The following is a 20,631-nucleotide window of genomic DNA, read 5'->3' as shown; positions in this document are numbered from 1 at the left end:
CTACTGCAGGGTAATTTTCTGGAGCCTCAGGTGCAATCACCAGTACCCTACACACAATGCTTTCAGGCAAACTTCCCTTTATTGCTCTGGTATTTGTTAAGCACTTGTGTCAAACACTGTTCTAAGCACTGGGATAGGTACAAGTTTATCAGGTTGGACACAGCCATTGTCAACTGGAGCCTTCATGGCTACTGCAGTGTATACCTTGTTTTGGGACATGTTTTAGAACCCTGATCCATTTCCTAATACATCAGGAATTTTTATTCCTGTAGGACCACGGTACTAACTGTGTCTGACACCCACCTGCACGTGACTATTTTTTCAGACACGGTGACAAGTTTAATCCAGACATGCTGGATAAATTGTTGGAGATCTGTTCCCTAATTCTATCACTGCATTCTATCCTAAAAGCTTTATGGTCTGGTAAAACTAAATGCACAACACATCCCAGAAACCCTAGGAATGGAAAGGTATTCTTTCCCTTTTCCACTCTCATTCTTTTCTTCCCCAGGCTCCACACCGTCACTCAACACTCTGGAAACTGCTTTGCCCCCTGGAGAAGCTGTGACCCACAGCTCTCGTCACCTTGGCTTATCTATCTGCTCCTGCCCTGTGTCCCTGTCATATCCCCTCCTTCCTCTCTCTTCTCCCCACTATGTCATCAGTATCAATGGAGCTGAACAGAAAATCTTCCTGTAGGTGCTGACTTTACAAAGCCCAGAGTAGTTTTATGAGTAGTTAACTGCCCATATCTTTCTGACTTTACCTTGGCATGATATGGTTTCTGCTGTGGAAGACAATTGAGGCCTGCCTTCCCTCCTTCTCAGAATTGGAAAATTGAAATGATATATGGTTCTTTGCAGCAATGCTCTGCTACGGTGAAACTGTCTTCTCAGAGAGATGATAAATCTTTATAGAATATACCTGCACGGTCACCTCCCCACCCTCCCTCAAACCTGTTTATCTTATAGATTGGAAATTCCCTTACTTCCTTCTCACTTCACCATGGGAAGTGAACTTAAAACAGAATCGTCATGCTGCAGTGGCTGAAAAATTGATTTAGAATGATCAGGAGAACATTTAGTCACTGATCATGCTGGATGTGGGGCCCGGGTGCTAACCACAGATGCCCCTCTTATCCCAATGCCTCTTGGGGAATTTAAAAAGGAAAATGTATCTGAAGCAAGCAATCACACAGATGAAGTAATGTTTCCATTTGAACAGAGAGCACAACACTTTCCTGGACCCCAAAATTCAGCATGTCTTCCTACATTCCACCCTCTGGCTCTAGCAGTGGCTGGGACTGTTGTGAGTGTCAACTCTGAGCCTCAAAGGAACTCAAACTCTGCTCCTCTAGCCACAGGACTATTTGTCTTATTGCGTGTATCATCATCTTTTTCTTTTTATATTGTTTGGGTTTTTTTTCATCTTTTCATGGGTATCTGATGCCTGCCCCTTTCCTATTGCCTTCTGATTCTGAGATCACGAGCCCCTTGAGGGAAAAGGACTATAAGGTATGCTCACTGTTATATTTTTTTTGTGTTCTGCATTAAGTAGGTGTTAAAGAAACACTATTACTACTCATTGCTTGGCTCCCATGAGCTCAAGATGTCATTTTAGTTCTGAGCTCATGCTGCAGTCGGCACTGAGATTCCATTGTGAAGCTACTGCACTCAGTGGCAGCATCTTTTCCTGTATTATCAGTTAAATAATAATTGTGGTATTGGGTAACCACTTTCTTAGTGGCAAGTACTCTACTCTACTCTAGAGAAGCAGCGTGGCTCAGTGGAAAGAGCACGGGCTTTGGAGTCGGAGGTCATGAGTTCGAATCCCAGCTCTGCCACTTGTCAGCTGTGTGACTGTGGGCAAGTCACTTAACTTCTCTGTGCCTCAGTTACCTTATCTGTAAAATGGGGATTAAGACTGTGAGCCCCACGTGGGACATCCTGATTCCCGTGTCTACCCCAGTGCTTAGAACAGTGCTCGGCACATAGTAAGCGCTTAACAAATACCAACATTATTATTATTATTATTACTAAAAACTGGGAGATATGAGATAATCAGATCAGACAGAGTTCCTGTTCCACATGGGGCTCATAATCTAAGTAAGAGGGAAAGCAGATATTGAATCTCCATTTTACAGATGAGAAAACTGCGACAGAGAGAAGTGACTTGCCCAAGGTCAGTAGCAGAACTGGGATTAGAACATCTCCTCCATGAGGTCTTTTCTAAGCCCTACTTTCCTCTTCTCCCACTCCCTTCTGCGTTGCCTTAACTTGCGTGGCTCACTGGAAAGAGCACAGGCTTTGGAGTCAGAGGTCATGGGTTCGAACCCCGGCTCTGCCATTTGCCAGCTGTGTGACTTTGGGCAAGTCACTTAACTTCTCGGTGCCTCAGTTCCCTCATCTGTAAAATGGGGATTAAGACTGTGAGCCCCACGTGGGACAACCTGATTCCCGTGTCTACCCCAGCGCTTAGAACAGTGCTCGGCACATAGTAAGCGCTTAACAAATACCAACATTATTATTATTATTCATCTCTCCTCTCATTCCCCACCCCCCAGCCTCACAGCATGTATGTACACGTAATTTTATTTATATTAATGTCTGTCTCCCCTCTAGACCATAAGCTCATTGTGGGACGGGATATCGTATTCTCCGAAGCACGTAGTACAGTGCTCTGTAAACAGTAAAACAGAATTGACTGAACCCAGGTCCTCTGATTCACGGCCCCTGCACTTTCCATTAAGCCGCCCTGCTCCTAGAGGGCTAAATGAGGCCAAGGTAATCCCTATAGAGTCACTAGAGGGTGGTGCATTAGGCCGCTCTAGATAGGCACATCAGCTTCTTATTCAGGGCTGGGGGATATCAAGTCCCATTTCTGAGCTGATGGAAGCCCTCCAATGACCCTCTAAGTCTCTCTACCTTCTCCTCTTCTACCTTCCCCTCAGAGAACAGCAATGCCATAAATCTGACGTAAAGGTGGGCTTAGGCTGGAGCTATTCCAGGAAATGGGGTCACATCTGCGTTCACTTCCCCAGAGCCATCCCATAGATTGGCAAGATAAACGATGCCTACCTCAGCTTTCCTTCAGATCCACAGAGTACTGAAGAAGGTGGATATGGATCAGGACTCTCAGTTCTAAGCAATTATGAGATATTTCTAGAGTGGGGGGTTATAATTAATATTCTTCATTTATTTGGCACCAGCCATGCATATACAGGGTGGCCAGTTATTCTCAACTGAATCTCTCAATTCTTTCTCTCCCAGTTAGGACAACTAACAAACAATGTACCCAATGCTCGGTGACTTGAGGACTGATAATCTAGTTTGTGAAAGATTCAGTCCTCTTCCTTATTCCTGTTCTGTGCCTGTTAGCAACTTTACTCCTGGATCAAGGACTAGGATGAGGACAGGAACTTGTAAACAGTCAACTTGATGCTTGTGAGCCACTTTGGGGAAAGGCTTGGTAGAAAGAAAAGGTAAATCTATTTTCTGATAAGGCGATTATGGATTATCTGCACCTTTCAATTATCCCCAACATCCAAATTGTCAGTGGCTGGGACTATGTAAATCAGTGCATTACTGATTGCATATTGAAGATTGAGCTCCCAACACCCTTCTTCATTCTCCATTTCTGCTCCACTGCTGCTGGCTTTTCTTCAGAAAATATGACCATATATTACATACCTACAGACCACGAAGGCTTTTAGAGAACAGACACAATAATAAAGAACCTAGAATGGTCCCAAACCCAGAGGATTAGAATGAATAGCAATGAGAAGTAATGTGGTCTACTGGATAGATGCATAATTTGCATAAATTACAACTCTCTGTGCCTGTTTCTAAATCTATGAAATGGGGATTAAATATCTGGGTTTTTATGGTTTTTGTTAAGTGCTTACTTATGTGTCAAACACTGTTCTAAGTGCTGCCCTAGATACAAGTTAATTGGTATCTGAGCCCTGTGTGGGACGGTGGCTCTGTAACACTGGATTATTCTTTATCTGCCCTAGGGCTTGGCACATATTAAGTGCTTATCAAAGACCACAATCATCACTATTAATGATGATGGTATTTCTTAAGCACTTACTATGTGCCAAGCACTATTACCACAATGACATTTCCTTAAAAGGTGCCAGAGACTATTTATTTGGTCATCTCTATAGGATACTTGGGAAGGTAAGCAAAACCATAAGTTTAAAATAAAATGGGGGATATATTCCAATTCCAAAGGTCTCTCTATGGCTTAATGAGCATCCACCAACACTCTCCCCTGAACCTAATTAACAAGAAGCTATCGGTGTACAGTAGGTGAACAATGATTTGGATGCCCAATTTAGTTACTGATTAGTCTCTCAGCCCGGATGTTGAAACAATTGAATAAGTAGCTCACATTTATTGGGATATTACACTCTCTTCTGCAATTTTGGAAACCATATGGTCTTTTGGAAGATTGGGTCGCCAGTGCCAGGCTTGTACCGGTTTAAAAGCATTTGCACTCTTGGGAATCACACTGAGATTCACCCATTTGTGGCAGGTGTTTTAAGCACTCAGCCTAACAATCTACCCACGCACAGTACTGCAATTCAGTGACTAAATTAAATCTCTGAATATTAAGTTAATGATGGAAATCTAAAATATTAATATATTCTAATTGAATATTCTCCGATAAATTATCTAGATATTCTCAGCAATGTGATTTTACTTTCATTTCTTTAGGAACTTTAAGCTGCATAAATGCAGCTATTAGAGCAATTCAAAAAGGGGAACATTTTCTGCTCAAATGAGAGAACTCTAAACACAAAGAGTCTAAAAATTTCTTTCATATGATTGATTAAATCATAGAACCCCAAGACAGCTGAATCATTAAATTACTGCTTTCTTCTAGTCCCTCTGGCTTTAGCAAGGACAATATAAATTCCCTATAGGCTTGAATACAAGGAAATACAATACGTATAATTACAGTAAAGTCTTGAATGCTGCTCTAAGAGAATTTCAAATGGAGCATTTATGCTGTGACTGCACTTTTAAAATCCATACTCTGGTAAGCACCTATTTGTGTGGAGGGTGGATTGTGTGTAAGGGAGCATGTAGCATATGACATGTAAGCAGCATGTATGTTTCTGTGCGTGGACTCAGGTTTGTAGATCTACTAGCTTTAAGGGGGAAAATAAGTCAATGCATTCTGTTGGGTGACAGGGAAGTGGAAATATTGTCCTGTCGCATTTTGGAAGAAGAGATAAAGTGAAAACTCCGGTCCCATGAAAAAGTTACTGTAAAGTGAGCACAGGGCTTTTATGTTTGCTTAAATGCACACTAAAAACACCCAGTGTTAATTTGTTTCTCCCTTCATCCATTCAGTCACAGAATGAGCTCATCCTGATAACTGGGAAAACACCAAATTGCATTTGAGAGGCAAAATGAATGTTAGCACCCTCCCTGTTCCAAAATTCCTTTTTTAAAAATTTTTATTTCTTTTGGCTACTCTCGTTCTTCTCTCTTTGTTTTTCCTCTGTGGCATTCACTAAGGTGATATCCCTCCTTTTAATTTTTCCCCTCTCCCACAAGATTTTCTGAGTTGGAAGAACTGGGTTGAATGTTGGATTTAAAATGGTACAGAACCTAAGTAATTGGAAAACAGGTAGGTTCTGGCCTCATTAAGATAACTAAACCTGGAAGAACACTTGTCCTGTGTTTATCATCGTGATACGTATTTTACAGAGAAGATAAAAAGATGAGAACAAGGCCAAATGAGGAGAGAAGAAAAACATCAGAGTGCAGTGATTGGTGAGTGCGAATGGTGGAAGGTGGAAGGTAGAAACAAAGGAGCAGATCAGAGAATGGGACTAGAAAGAGTAGTGATAAATAGTCGGCTGGTCAGAGAAGCAACCCTGAGATACTAGTCAGGGAACACATTTCACTCAGACTCAAATAGGTCTGACTTCACCACCCCAAAATTATATTTGTGAATTATCTGAGGTGCTCTATTTGCACATCAACTGAAGAACCAAATTCTATAATTTTGAATGCAATTAGGCAACTGCACCTGTCAAATAGGTGTTTAGTCACCTAACCTTATGATTCCTGCATGCAAACTGTCTAATTGCTCATGGAATTGAAAACCTGAAATCTCCAACAGATGTGTTCAAAGTTGCACTTGAAACTAATGGTGCATGTGAAATGGAAGGCCACCCTTAAATAATTTAGCTTGATATAATCAATATAGATGCATACCCTTTTGATGAACGTATGTTATGGATAATGTTAGAATTGATCTGTATGTTTGTATTGGGAATTGAAGTTTGTTTCTTGTAATGCTTCTTGCAAAAGCAACAAAATAAAGTTATTAATTTACCTAACTTCACTGGAAATGTGGATTTTCCTAGGCTTATATCTCCTGCATTTATCAATGCTACAAATATAGACTTCCGTTGAATCAACTGTAAAAAGCTGTGTTAAAGTTTTAAACACAAGGTTTTACACATATCTACTGGGGCTTGGAGATTGGATTATCAATAACAGAATCTTAGTCCAATATATCAATTCACCTACGAACCTCCTGATATTTACTTGATACCATTGTCTATGCAGGAAGAATGTGTTAAAAATGCCTACATAACTCCAATAAAATGAGCCCAAACTGTGTGAGTTCAGGATATGTTTTTAAGCATACTTTCCAATAACCTCCATCAACCTTGCTTTGATTTTTTTAGTGCCAGCAAGGCAGCCTAATGTTTTTTTCAAATCATTTTTAATCCCAAATGATTTTTATCATAACTTAACTCTTCAGGTGCTTAGATGAGAAAAAGTTCCATCTCAAAATTTTTGATTTCATACTCAATTATTACAGTCATTTCTCAGAAAATGAAAGGGCTTTACAGTACAGTAAAATATAAATGCAGGAGTCTTTTCAATCAGTGGTATCTGAGTGCTTACTCTGCAGAGCAATGTACTAAGCACTTGGGAGAGTACAATACAACAGAGTTGTAGACTTGTATAATTACAAAGATCTTACAGACTAGATGGGTAAAAAGACATTAAAATAAATTATAGATATGTACACAAGTGCTGACTGGTTGAGGATGGGGTGAATAGCAAGTGCTTAAAGGGCACAAATCCAAGTGCCAGGGTGATGCAGAAGGGAGAGGGAGTAAGGGAAATGAGGGCTTAGTCACGGAAGGCCTTTTGGAAATGTGATTTCAATAAGGCTTGGAAAGTGGGGAGAGTTGTGGTTTATTGGCTATGAAGGGGGAAGGAATTCCAGGCCTGAAATAGCCCCATGGGCAAGGGGTCTGTGACGGGGTAGATGAGATTGTGGTACAGTGGGTAAGGTGGTATTGGAGGAATGAAGTGAGTGGATTGGGTTGAAGTAAGAAATCAGCAAGGTAAGACAGGAAGGGCAAGGTGACTGAGTGCTTTAGAGCCAAGGGTGAGGAGTTTCTGTTTGATGTTTGAGGTGGTTAAGCAACCACTGGAGATTCTTGAGAAGTGGGGAGATGTGGATTGAATTGTTTCTTAGAAAATCTGGACAGCAGAGTGGAGTATGGAATGGTGGAGGGAGGCAGGGAAGTCAGTAAGGAGGCTGATACAGCAGTCAAAGCAGGATATAATAAGAGCTTGGATCAACATAGTTGCAGTTTGGATAAAGAGTAAAGGATAGATTTGAGCAATGTTGTGAATGTAGAACCGACAGGATTTGGTGGCAAATTGAATGAGGGAGTTGAGTTGAGGATAAAGCCAAGGTTTTGGGCTTGTGAGACAGGAAGGATGGTGGTGGTGTCAATTGGTAAAGACATGGGGAGGGCAGTATTTGGGTGGGAAGATGAGGGTTCTGCTTTGAATAAATTAAAGTTTGAGTGTCAACAGGACAACCAAGTAGAGATGTCCTGAAGGTAGGAGAAAGCATGAGAGTTCAGAGAAGGAGAAAGGTGAGGAGTGGAGGGGTAAATTTAGGAATCACTTGTATAGAGATGGTAATTGAGCCTTGGGAACAAATGAGTTCTCCAAGGGAGCTGATGTAGATGGAGAATAGGAAGAGACCTAGAACTGAGCCATGAGAGACTTCCAGTTAGAGGGTAGAAAGCAGAAGAGTTCACAAAAGAGAGAATTTGCAGCCAGAGGCATAGGAGAACCAGGAGAGGACAGTATCAGTGAAGCCAAGGTTTTGATAATGTGTCCAATTGAAGGGGGTAGTCCTCAGGGTTGAAGGCAGCTGAGACGTTGAAGAGGATGGGGTAGAAGCTGTTGGATTTGGCAAGAAGGAGGGTATCAGTCATCTTTGAGAGGGGGCTTCCTGTGGAAAGAAGTGGGCGGAAATCCAGATTGGTGAAGGAGAGAATTGGAGGAGAGGAAGTGGGAGCAGTGGGTGTAGACAACTCACTCAAGGAGTTTGGAGAGAAATGGTAGCAGAGAAATGGGGTGATAACTGAAGGGAGTTGTGGGGTCAAGAGAAGGTTTGTTTAGGATAGGTGATACATAGGCATGTTTGATAGCAGTGGTGAAGAAACTATTGGAAAGTGGACAAAGATGGAGGTTAGGTATGGGGACAGTGTTTTGATAAGGTGCAGAGGAATAGGGTTGGAGGTGGAGGGGGTAGAATCTTATAGGAGGTGGGAGCTCTCCTCTTGAAATACTGCTGGGAAAGATGGGAGTTCAAGGAGGGGCAGGAGGAGAGAGGGATTAGAAAGGAACAGGAAAGATTTTAGGAGATAACTCCAGGACAGGAAATACCTAGTTTAGTCCACATACCTACAAAGTAGGGCATAAGTAGAATGGTAATAATAATTGTGGTATTTGTTAAGTGCTTACTATGTGCCAGGCACTGTACTAAGCTCTGAGGTGGATACAGACACAGTCCCTGTCACATATGGGACTCACAGTCTTAATCCCTATTTTACAGATGAGGTAACTGAGGTACAGAGAAGTGAAGTGACTTGCCCGAGGTCACACAGCAGAAGAGTGGCAGAGCAGAGATTAGAACCCAGGTCCTTCTGACTCCCAGGCCCATATTCTATGCACCAGGCCTCAAATGGTAAAATTTAGTAACTCAAAGTAAGCATAAGGCCTCTTGTTTTGTGGTTCTTAGGCTTATTAAACTTATCTAGTATGTGCCCTTCTATATTTTTTTCCCCTGAACAGTCCTCAACATCTTTTGTGATATTCCCTCTGAAGTGTTCACTTAAAAACAGTGAATTGCCTCCTTTCTCTTCTGTGCAATTAGGTGGAGTGACTAGAATTTTGTAGGTCATTCCATGAATGAACTTAATTTTGCCACTATATTTAATTTAAATAATGAATTCCAATGATCAGTAACACCAGTAATGTCTAAACATTTTGTCATTGCTAATCATGGCTTCTCAGAAGCCAACCTAAATATAGTGGGTCATTTTCCTTTTTTTGTGTATGTGCTCTTCTCTTGAAGAATATATCTTCAATTGTCCCATGTACATAGGAACAGATACGATGTTCCATCAAAGGAAAAAGTCAGTGATTAACAGAAATTTTGGGGGGAAAAACATTCTGGCTTTTTTCCCCACTGATTTTCATTTAACATATTTTATCAGAATGAAATGCTTTAACGAGCAGAGAACTGCAGCTGATCCCAGCTGATCTGCACAGGGCTGTGTTTTTCAGCTTTCTACATTTCCATCAAGCTGTATTCACATTTGCTATGATTTAAACTTCATTCAGGCATAGTCTCACCCCAAATACTGACAAGGAACTAATCAACTCATGAAAAATTGAATATTTCCCTTCACAATAGAAAGTAGGAATGGGAGAGGGCCCAAAGATTGGCCTGTGTATGCAGAATTAATTTGACCTGTAAAGCCACAGAGTTTAACAATAAGGAAAGTTCAGTGTTTTGGTAGGGGCAAGGGAGGGATATGTGTGTGTATATGTGTGTGTGTGTGTGTGTTTACATCCTACAGTCTCGGGCTTTATTCTGAAAAATCTGACTCTTTCTACAAGTGGCATAATGAATTTCCCATTTCCCAGTTGCCAAAAATATATCTATACACCAACCCCCCATACACACACACACACACACACACACACACACACACACATACACACATATAAAACAGTATAAAATGCCAGCTCAGATACTGGTCTCCTGACCTAAGGAGAAAAGGCAAGTTTAGATTCGTGCACTATTGTGAGTTTGAAAAGCTTTCAGGAACTAACCACCGGAAATTCAACAGCACGGACTTTCTACATGCTTCTTACAGCTCAATATCATTCCCTTTCATGTGCCACGCTTGCTCTGGTGTGAGAACAGATAGGGGCCAAATCTAACACCCAATGTTCAGGAGTGTTTGAAACCAGATCAGAACCACCTAGATCTATCAGGCAGCCTGCTGCCCCGAGGGCAGGGGGAAGGTTTTGAGGATGGAAAGAAGTGCACCATTCTCATCTTTGAAAACCTGAATTCTTTCTCTTGCACCTATTACAGGGCAGAATCTAACTGATAAACCTTCAGCTCACGGTAGTGCTCCTGCAACCTTCACTCCGGGGGCTAGCTTGTGGGTCAGGGGACCTGAGGCTGCAGATGACAAATGAGCTCTGAACCAGAAAATATCATAAAATATAAAGTACAAAAAACAAGCCACAACAGGAATTTTGTGTTTATGGTAAATGCAGCATTTTGCAGTATAGTGGCTTAATCGGCCCTGACTCCCACACGAACATACCACTATTACCTCCTTCAATTTCCTTTCCCCTTCCAGCACATAAAAATATTACAAGCATAGACTCTCCTGGAAAATGTCTGTGTTCCTGGATAGCCCCTGTACTATTTTGTTGTTGTTCTATAAAAAGGGGTATGTACAGTTGCCCCTATTTATTAACCCATTCAAAGCTATTGTATTCATCAATCAAGAAAGTTCATCTGGAGACCAGAAACACCTTTAAAAACTCTCTGGACAAAAAAAGGGGATTCCACTTGAAGATGCTCATGGAAGAAAGGTGAAATTGCAGCAGAAAGTGAACGGTGCGTCAACGAAACAGAACCCATAAGTAAGCAGAGTGGTGCTCTGCCTGAAAGATTGGTTTCGCCCACCATGTCCAATTTAACACCCAACATCTGCCTGTACTGAGGCACACTACAGGTTCATCGCATGCATCCTCTGATTATTTACCAATGTCGAGATAAATCAGGGTCTTGGCAGAAAGGAACTCTTATCCTTGATTCTGCTTTATATGGACGTCCAATTGAGTAACTGTCCTAAATGACTGATGCTGTACTTTTACCGGGTGGCCCAAGACAAAGACATCTCAATCAGTTCTTTGTTGCCTAACTGCCAGGCGCGTAATGAAGTAAAGCCCTTACTGGATCAAACTCATAATAAAAAGGCTTTTAGGGACTGAATAACAAAGGAGAATGAGAGAATAAAAAAATGAAAAGAAACAATATTATCTGCAATGGCATACAATTTTCAGCAATTAAACATTGGTGTAGATGTATTCAGATTTGTTCCAACAGAATAAAATAAGTTCAAATTCATTGCTTCTGTGTGTTCATGTGCCAAATTTCTTAATCCCCCCCCCCCGCCCAACCTCCACCCACTGCCACCAACAACACAAAAACAACAGAAAAATGTGAGGGGAGTTTTGTATTTGACTAATTGTGCATATAATGAATTTTTTATAACATCAGTGATAGGATGTGAGATTCGTGTGATACAATAGGAATTTTTCCTCTGGCTACCCATTGCCAGAGAGCAAAAGAAATATTAAGAGACTTTGTCCTTTCCCTGATTAAGTTCTCTTTTCCCGGCTTAGTCTCCCTTCTGCGTTGTCTATGTACTTGGATCTGTGACCTTTGGACATTTGATATTTGCCTCACCCCAAGCCCTACAGCACTTGCACATATCTTTAAATGATATATTATCAGTCATTTATATTGATGTCTGTCTCCCCCATAGACCACAAGCTTGTTATGGCCAGGGAACGTGTCTCCTTATTCTGTTGTACTGTGCTCTCCAAAGTGCTGGTACAGTGTTCTGTTCATAGTAAGTGCTCAATACATATCATTGATTGTACTCATGTCCCAGGTACCTTTAGTAAATTTTTATTTTGCGATATAGTTGTGGAAAAGAATTGTCTTTATTCACCTACTCAGTAATCTCTATCTTTAGATTCCTCCTTTATTTAATTGCATGGCACATTCCTGAACATGATCCAGTTACAGAAACATGGGACTTGTCAGAAGTTCAATTAAAGAGTGAGCTGCCTCTGATCAGCCTTTGGAAGGCTTTGACAGCTCACTTATCGGGCAGTTATGGTTACTTCACCTATAACATGAGGGAAGTAAACAGTTGCCTGATTGAACTTAATCATATTTACTGAGCGCTTACTGTACTCAGAGCACTGTATTAAGCTCTTGGGAGAATACAACACAACGATAGAATAGACACATTCCCTGCCTAAAATGAGTTTACAGTCTAGAGGGGGAGAAGTCCAAAGTAGGGCCAAGATAGATCATGAAATCAGTGGTAGATGCTTCATTTCTAAGCATTCTCTCAAATATATGTAGCACTTGCTAGTTTGGTGTTCTCTAACAAAAGAATGGTAGAGAGTAATAAGGAGACATTCATAACTCAGAAATGAAAATCGCCAAAGTGTATGACAACAGAGTTTGCTATGAAACTAGAAGAGGCTGAAGAAAAAGTGACCCCAAAACTGTGCTCAAGTAAATGAAGAATTATGTGAAGGATGTGAATAATAATTATTATTATTATGGTATTTGTTAAGCACTTACTATGTGCCAGGCACTGTACTACTACTACTAATAATAATGTTGGTATTTGTTAAGTGTTTACTATGTGCAGAGCACTGTTCTAAGCGCTGGGGTAGATACAGGGTAATCAGGTTGTCCCACGAGAGGCTCACAGTTAATCCACATTTTACAGATGAGGTAACTGAGGCACAGAGACATTAAGTGACTTGCCCACCGTCACAGAGCTGACAAGGGGCAGAGCCAGGAGTCAAACCCATGACCTCTGACTCCCAAGCCCAGGCTCTTTCCACTGAGCCATGCTGCTTCCCATACTAAGCACTGGGGTGGATATAAGCAAATTGGGGTGGATGCAGTCCCTGTCCCATGTGGGGCTCACAGTCTCAATCCCCATTTTACAGATAACTGAGGTATGGAGAAGTTACTTACCCAAGGTCACATAAAAGACAAGTGGTGAAGCTGGGATTAGAACCCATGATCTACTGAAGGATTATGTGCAGGATTACTGTGCATACACAAATAAATATGACTGACTGAGAAATAAAAATGGATGTGGGCTAAAATTTGGAATCAGAAGGAAATTGTTGAGTGTTTTTTTCTTGAACCATCTGGGTGACAGAGAGGGTATAGAATATTCTTTGTTCATTAGCAAGCAGGATAATCCCTTCCAGGGGTTTGAGATCATTCTTGCCTAGAGGAACACACAGACTGGATCACCTCTGAGAAGCAGCTTTGCCTAGTAGATAGAGCATGGGCTTGGGAATCAGAAGGAACTGGGTTGTAATTCTGGCTCTGGCACTTGTGTGCTGTGTGACCTTGGGCAAGTCACTTCACTTCTCTGGGCCTCAGTTACCTCATCTGCAAAATGGGGATTAAGACTGTGAGCTCTACGTGGGACATGGATTTCATCCAACATGATTGGTTTGTATTTACCATAGCGCTTAGAACAGTACTTGACTCATAGTAAGTGCTTAACAAATACTATTATCATTACTATTATTATTAGCTTTGCCCAGAGAGATTCCCCAGAGCTAAGGGTTCGGTAACTTCCTTTGATCTAGTCCTCTGTTATTTTAGAACGAGATCCTTGGCATTTCCTGGAATGGGCCATTAGGAATAATCTGACTGGCTGGATAAATGACCATGTGGCTTTTGGGCCAGGTAGGAAGGTCAGTCAGTCAATCATATGTAGTGTGCAGAACTTACTTACTGTGTGCAGAACATTGTATTAAGCACTTGGGAGAATTCAGCAATATAACAGACACCTTTCCTGCCCACAACAAGTTTTAAAGTTTAGATGGGGAGACAGACATTAGTATAAATAAATTCACATATGTACATAAGTACTATGGTGCTGTAGGAGGAGAGATGAATAAAGGGAGCAAGTCAAGGTGATGCAGAAGGGAGTGGAAGGAGAGGAAAGAAAGGCTTAGGGAAGGCCTCTTGGTGGAGATGGTCCTTCGATAAGGTTTTGAAATGGGGGAGAATAATTGTTGGATATGAAGAGGGAGGGCGTTCCAGGCCAAAGGCAGGACGTTGATAAGAGGATGGTGTAGAGATAGATGAGACCGAAGTACAGTAAGAAGGTTGGCATTGGAGGAGTGGTGTGCAGGCTGGGTAGGAGAGTAGCTTGGCTGTTGTAGGAGAGTAGCGAAGTGAGGTACGAGGGGGACAAGGTGATTGAACTTTTGAAGCCAAGGGAGAGGAGTTTTTGTTTGATGTAGAGGTGGATGGGCAATCCCTGGAGGTTCCTGAAGAGTGGAGAAACATGGCCTGAACATTTTTCTAGAAAAAATTATCTGGGCAACAGAGTGAAGAATGGACTGGAGTGGGGAGAGATAGGAGTCAGGGAGGTAAGCAAGGGGACTGATAGACGGGATAGAATAAAGCTTGGTTTAACAGAGTAACAGTTTGGATGGAGAGTAAAGGGCAGATTTTAGTGATGTCGTGAAGGTCAACCAACAGGATTTAGTGATGGACTGAATGTCATTGATTCTTTATTGCACATCTTTGGGTTTTAAAAACATGTAACCTTTCAAGTTGAATGGAATGTAAAATATAATTGAGAAAGGACCTGCTAAATTATTTTACTGCATCGTAGTTTCAAGACGACCAATTGAAAATTACTTAATGCTCACCATCATTTGTCACATTACTGAAATTAGGTTGCAATTTTCTTCAAAGAGAAGAAAGCACTTATTGATGGACCCCTTACCATTGGCTTTAAAGCACTCAATCAGCTCACCCCATCCTACCTCACCTCACTAATCTCCTACTACATCCCAGCCTGTGCACTCCACATGTAGCACCAACTTACTCACTGTGCCCCAATCTCATCTATCTCGCCACTGACCCCTTTCCTATGTCCTCCCCATAGTCTGGAACACCTTCCTCCTTCATATATGCCACACCACCAACCCACCTTCAAAGCATTACTAAGGTCACATATCCTCCCAGAGGCCAACCCCGATTAAGACTTCTTTTCCCCGTCTCACTCTCCCTTCTGTGTCACCTATGCACTTGAATCTGTGGGACCCTTGGAGATTTGATATTTACTCCTCCCTCAATCCCACAACAATTATGTACATATCTTTAAATTATATAGTATAAATTATTTATACATATTAATGTCTGTCTCTCCCTCTAGACTGTAAGCTCATTATGGACAGTGAATGTGTCCACTAATTATTTTGTACTGTACTCTTCCAAGACCTTAATACAGGGCTCTGCACAAAGTAAGTGCTCAGTAAATACAATTGATTGACTTGGTTATAAAAAGTAAATATGAAACTGAATTCCAATCTCTGGGAAAAGTCATGCCATGGCGGATGAACTGGAGACCAGATCATTTTTCTAACAAAACATTCAGGACATATCACCTCTCTCCTCAAAAAACTCCAGTGGTTACCCATCCACTGCTGTATCAAACACAAACTCCTCACCATTGGCTTTAAAGCAGTCCATCACCTTGACCTCTCCTACCTCACCTCGCTACTCTCCTTCTACAACTTAGCCCACACACTTTGCTCCTCTAATACTAACCTTCTCACTGTGGCTCGATCTCACTTATCTCGCCGCCAACTCCTAGCCCACATCCTGCCCCTGGTCTGGAACACCCTCCCTCCTCTAATCCAACAGACAAGAACTCTCCCCCTTTTCAAAGTCTTATTGAAGCCACATCTTCTCCAAGAGGACTTCCCAGCTAAGCCCCTCCTTTCCTCTTCTCCCACTCCCTTCTGCATCATCCTGACTTGCTCCCTTTGTTCTTCTCCCTTCCCAGCCCCACAGCACTTATGTAAATATTTGAAATTTATTTATATTCATGTCTGCCTCTGCCACTCTAGACTGTAACCTCATTGTGGGCAGGGAATTTGTTTATTGTTGTATTGTACTCTTCCAAAACGCTTAGTACAGCACTCTACACACAGTAAGCGCTCAATAAATATGACCGAATGAACTAGCATTTTTATTTTATTCATGGAGAAGTAACATTCACTATAGGCTTCATATTTTACTATGAAACACTGCCAACCTGAAGACAAGGTCATATGTAATGTGTTTTGAGATGTTGGTGATGGGTTAGTGACTCTGGGAGGGGCAAGAACAAGATCACAGAATGATCATTAAGACCTACCTTTGACATCTCTTAGTTTTCCCAGTGAAAAAAGTCATCATTAGGTAAAAATGTGTGGGTACAGCTCGTTGGCTAGTAAGGTTGTTTTTGTCCTCTCAGGACAAACCATTTCCCACCATGAACTAAATGTACAAAAGTTGGAGAGCTGGCTTCTCAGATAACTCAAACTAATTCAGCTTTCTCTCTCTTGCTCCTGGTAGTAGTCCAGTAGGGACTGTTCCAGTGAGGGAATAAAATGAGGCAAGGCTTGGCACTGAACATCTTACCAATCTCAGCTAAACTGGCAGGTCAACTGAAAATCTACAATTTAAAAAAAAATAATTCCACTTACCCTGACTAGCTGCTGTGGGAAGGGGCCCCTGGAGTTTTCTGGCACATTGATTGGTGGAATGACCCAGTCTCTCTTCTGTCGTCTCAGCCCATTTGAGTTTTGATGCTGGGGCCATGGAAACAGTGTAACACTTGGCTGCTGAAGCAGATCAAGGGATGTGCTCTTCTTTCCTTTTTGCTGTTTGGGTGAAGAGAGAAATGTAAGAAAAAAATATCTGGAGGAACTTTTTATTACAAACAGATGAAGAGGGAAAATATTCTGGAATGCTCTTCTCCTTTCAGAACACTACCAAATCAATACACCTCCTCAGTGAAGCCTCCACAGGTTGAACACACCAGACTCTGGTCACTCCAAACACTCTAGAAAACCCAATCTAATGGGGAGGGAAAAGAGTTAATGAATCTCCATTTTACAGATGAAAAATCAGAAGAGTCACAGAAAAATTAAATGACTTGCCTAAGGTCATACAGTAGGCAAATGACCAATTGGGAATAAATCCCAAGTCTCCCGATTCAAAGGCCCATACTTCTTCCACTAGGCAATGCTGCTTCATTTGACTGTTTCCTGTTCTTCCTTTGTGACTCTACAGCAATTAGAACAAGATTCTGCTATAGTGCTCTCTCAACAAATACAACTGATTGATTAGCTGACAGCTGATTTCAAAGGCGAATATAAACAACCAATCCATGGTTTTTATTGAGCACTTACTATGTGCAGAGCACTGTACTAAGTGCTTGGGAGAGTATAATAACAGATGTGGTAGACACATTTCTTATGCCTAATTAGAGGGACAGTTAGGTATGCTTAACTGCCAAGTAAAGGGCAAAGCTCTAATTTTATGGTCAGGAACTGGAATGAAAACACATTTTAAGGCAGAATGGAGTGTGTCTGTTTCCTAAAGGGAATTCATTTGGAAGTAGGAAAGTGAATTAATTTTCATATCTAGCATATTAAAGTTAAGGTAGGTTCTTATAGAATGGTCAAGCAATTCTTGCCCTGTGGAGTTTACACAGTGGAATGAGATGAACTAAAAACTGATTTAGAATAAACATGGATTCTCAACTTCAGGTAGGCTGAAATAATCAGTGTTGTTTCAGCAAGGCAAGTAACAGCCATATTAGTCTTTACAAAACAATTGTCTGTTGATGAAGCAAAGACTAGTGGATATGCCTTTCCAGGTGAATTTTTTTTCTGCTTTTCAAGAAGCAATCAGAAAGGGCACTATGAGTCATGTTGGCAGAATTTCAAAATAGACAACAATACGAAAGAAACTACTTCTCATTTGCTTAAGATGAATTTTCATGGCATTAATTTATCTTGTGTTGTTTATATAAATTGTACATATTTTCCACAATTTTAAAGCTGTGAGACAAATGTAATAACAAAATATGGTGAAAATAAATGCCAGACCTGCTCAGTCTTCTGTCTAAAAAAAGAACTAACTCTTCTGGAGCAATAGCAAAAATGTCAACATCAATTACAATTATTCCCATAAAACTATAACATTCTTTTGAACATGCAACAATCCAGGAACCATTTGAAATAAAGAACATAAACATGAAAGCTTAATTATACTAATTATAAATAACACATTCAGTTTTCTCTTTAAAATAATTTTCACCAGATGACACCTGCTCATTTTCGTATGTGATTTCTAGGCTCAGTATTGCCTGGAAAACCACAAATGAGGAATGGAATACCATTTGTATGAAACTTGATATTTTTACACATTGTAAATCTCCCTGCATTTCTCCACCAATGAAACAATAGTAGGAATAAAACTGTAAACACAGTAGATACCAGGTCTTTTCAAAAAGTTAAACCACATATTCAGGGCTCTCCTCAAGCTAGTATTTGGGCCCATTGACTTCCCAGCTCTTTGGAATTTGCTTCTCAGAGCTTATTTTATTTTTTCTTTTACTTATGGCATTTGCTAAGCACTTAGTAGGTGTCAAGCACTGTTCTAAGCTTTTAGTAGATATAAGTTAATCAGGTTGTACACAGTCTCTTTCCCACTTGGGGCTCACAATCTGAGTAGAAAGGACAGCTTTTGAATTTCCATTTGATAGTTGAAACAGGCAAAGAGAAGTCAAGTGACTTCCCCAAAAATCACACAGCAGGCAACTGGCCAAACCAGAACAAGAATCTTGGTACTCTGACTCCCAGGTCTGTGCTCTTTCCACTAGGCCACGCAGATTCCCAGTGCTTATGGATTAAAACGTCAGTATTCTGTAGCAAAGAAGAACTTGAGGATGGTAGGTTCTTGTACTATCCCTGTCAATTTTGTATGACTCTGACCTAGACTCTTCTAAGGATTTCCAAATAACATTTGGAAGCTGCATAGAACTGTGGGACTTGAACAGGTGTGAATCAATCATAGCTCTCTATTTACTTCTGGTGAAACAAAGTGAAATATGGCTCTGATTCGGAGGACCATTTCTATAGGTAGGCTTAACTGCCTTGGGAAAGGTGCAGAGGAGAGAGAAAGGAAATTTAAGAAGTGTAGAAAGTGACCCCCGAAGACAAACCAAAGGAGATGGAATTGCTCTGCCTAAGAGAGAGAAGGTGGAGTGAACTGGCAATTTGTCTTTCTTTAGATTAAATGTTACCTATAGTTACAATGCCATTCATTGGCTTTGGTCAGTGAGGGAAGGATAAGAAGTCAAGGGGTCAAATGCAACAAAGAAGGTTTAGATTAAACATCAGGAAATCACTTTGGTCACATAGGTCATTTAGGCACTAAAACTGTTGATCTAAAGTCAATGTAACTCTCCCTGACTAGCTGTTTTCAAAGACAATCACAGGAAAGGGCAAAGTCAGGGATTTTGAATGGCCTTGCTCTGAAGCGGGGTCTAGCACTATTTCTCCACAGTTTGACGGAAGCTGTACAGGAGTTTTAATTCGCTCCAGTAGGAGTTCAGCCTTCAGGATCCTGTTCTCTTTAGTTGAAGGGTTTAATGTATGCACCCCTCTGGTCCAACCTTAAAGCTGGCCTGGACTAATAAAATGGGAGATAATATTCTCATAAGATTGTCTATTTGGATTTAATTATTTCCATGGGCCTAAATTGATGCTTTTAAAAATTAGAAGCAGTCCTGTTTCAAAAAAAATATATTTACATATTTTTCTGCTAGCCATTGCAAGTCACCCTCAAATGGCTGTTCCTTTAATCTAGTGATTGACAACCCTTTAGTACAGAAGCTATAAACAGAAGTAAAACCTTTGAGTGGCTGGTGTACAAACTCCCTATCATACACTTTAAACACACATTAACCAACTTTACTTCTTTGCGAGTTGAACAGTTTTAAATTTCCTCTCCCCTAACCTGCAAGGCAGAGGCAGTTTTAAAAGTCTTCTTCTCCCATGCTAATAGCCACTCAGTGTTGGATAGCTAATTACCCGCCTCCCCTGCATCTTCCCTCATCTTCTGTTTCAGTCCCCTTATCTGCCTTCTCTTCTCATTTCAGTCCCATCTTCGGGAGGCCTGACCTTCCATACTGTTAAGGTGACCTGCGATCTGACAGTCCCTAAATGGCCTCTAGTACATAAAGACTTATGCCCTGCAAAAAACTCTACCACTGTCTGATTCTCATGGGTAGGGTGACTTTTCAATCGAGAGAGTTGACTTAATATCCTTCCTGGAAAATACACGATGCCAGCATATTTCTCAATTGAACATTACTAAATAGAGATGAAAAGCAAAATTACCCCAAATCCTTGTCTTAGAATTGGAATGGTTGAATTAATCTCCCACCAAATTCCATATTACCTAACTGAAAAATGATTTATGCCCTTTACAAAAAAAATTATCCTCCCAACTCTCTCATTTCTTATTAGACATATTATTTCATCTTTTAACCAGTTGAGAAATGTTCCTTTTACAGCTCTTGTTCAGTATGTAATGGAAGATTGCTCTATGTGTATGATT

At 40.9% G+C, this 20,631-nt stretch overlaps 1 protein-coding gene across 2 annotated transcripts in view; it reads right to left on the bottom strand.

Annotated features, from left to right (window-relative positions):
• CDH4 (cadherin 4) overlaps positions 1-20,631 on the bottom strand; it is a 678,282-nt gene that overhangs the window by 237,914 nt on the left and 419,737 nt on the right. For both annotated transcript variants that reach the window (XM_029071066.2, XM_029071067.2), the window contains one exon: positions 16,704-16,880. In XM_029071066.2, coding sequence (XP_028926899.1) covers positions 16,704-16,880 — 177 coding nt within the window. The remainder of the gene's footprint in view (positions 1-16,703; positions 16,881-20,631) is intronic.

This window comes from Ornithorhynchus anatinus, chromosome 8, assembly GCF_004115215.2.
Source record: "Ornithorhynchus anatinus isolate Pmale09 chromosome 8, mOrnAna1.pri.v4, whole genome shotgun sequence".
Taxonomy (NCBI): domain Eukaryota; kingdom Metazoa; phylum Chordata; class Mammalia; order Monotremata; family Ornithorhynchidae; genus Ornithorhynchus; species Ornithorhynchus anatinus.
This window is presented reverse-complemented; position numbering and strand designations above follow the sequence as displayed.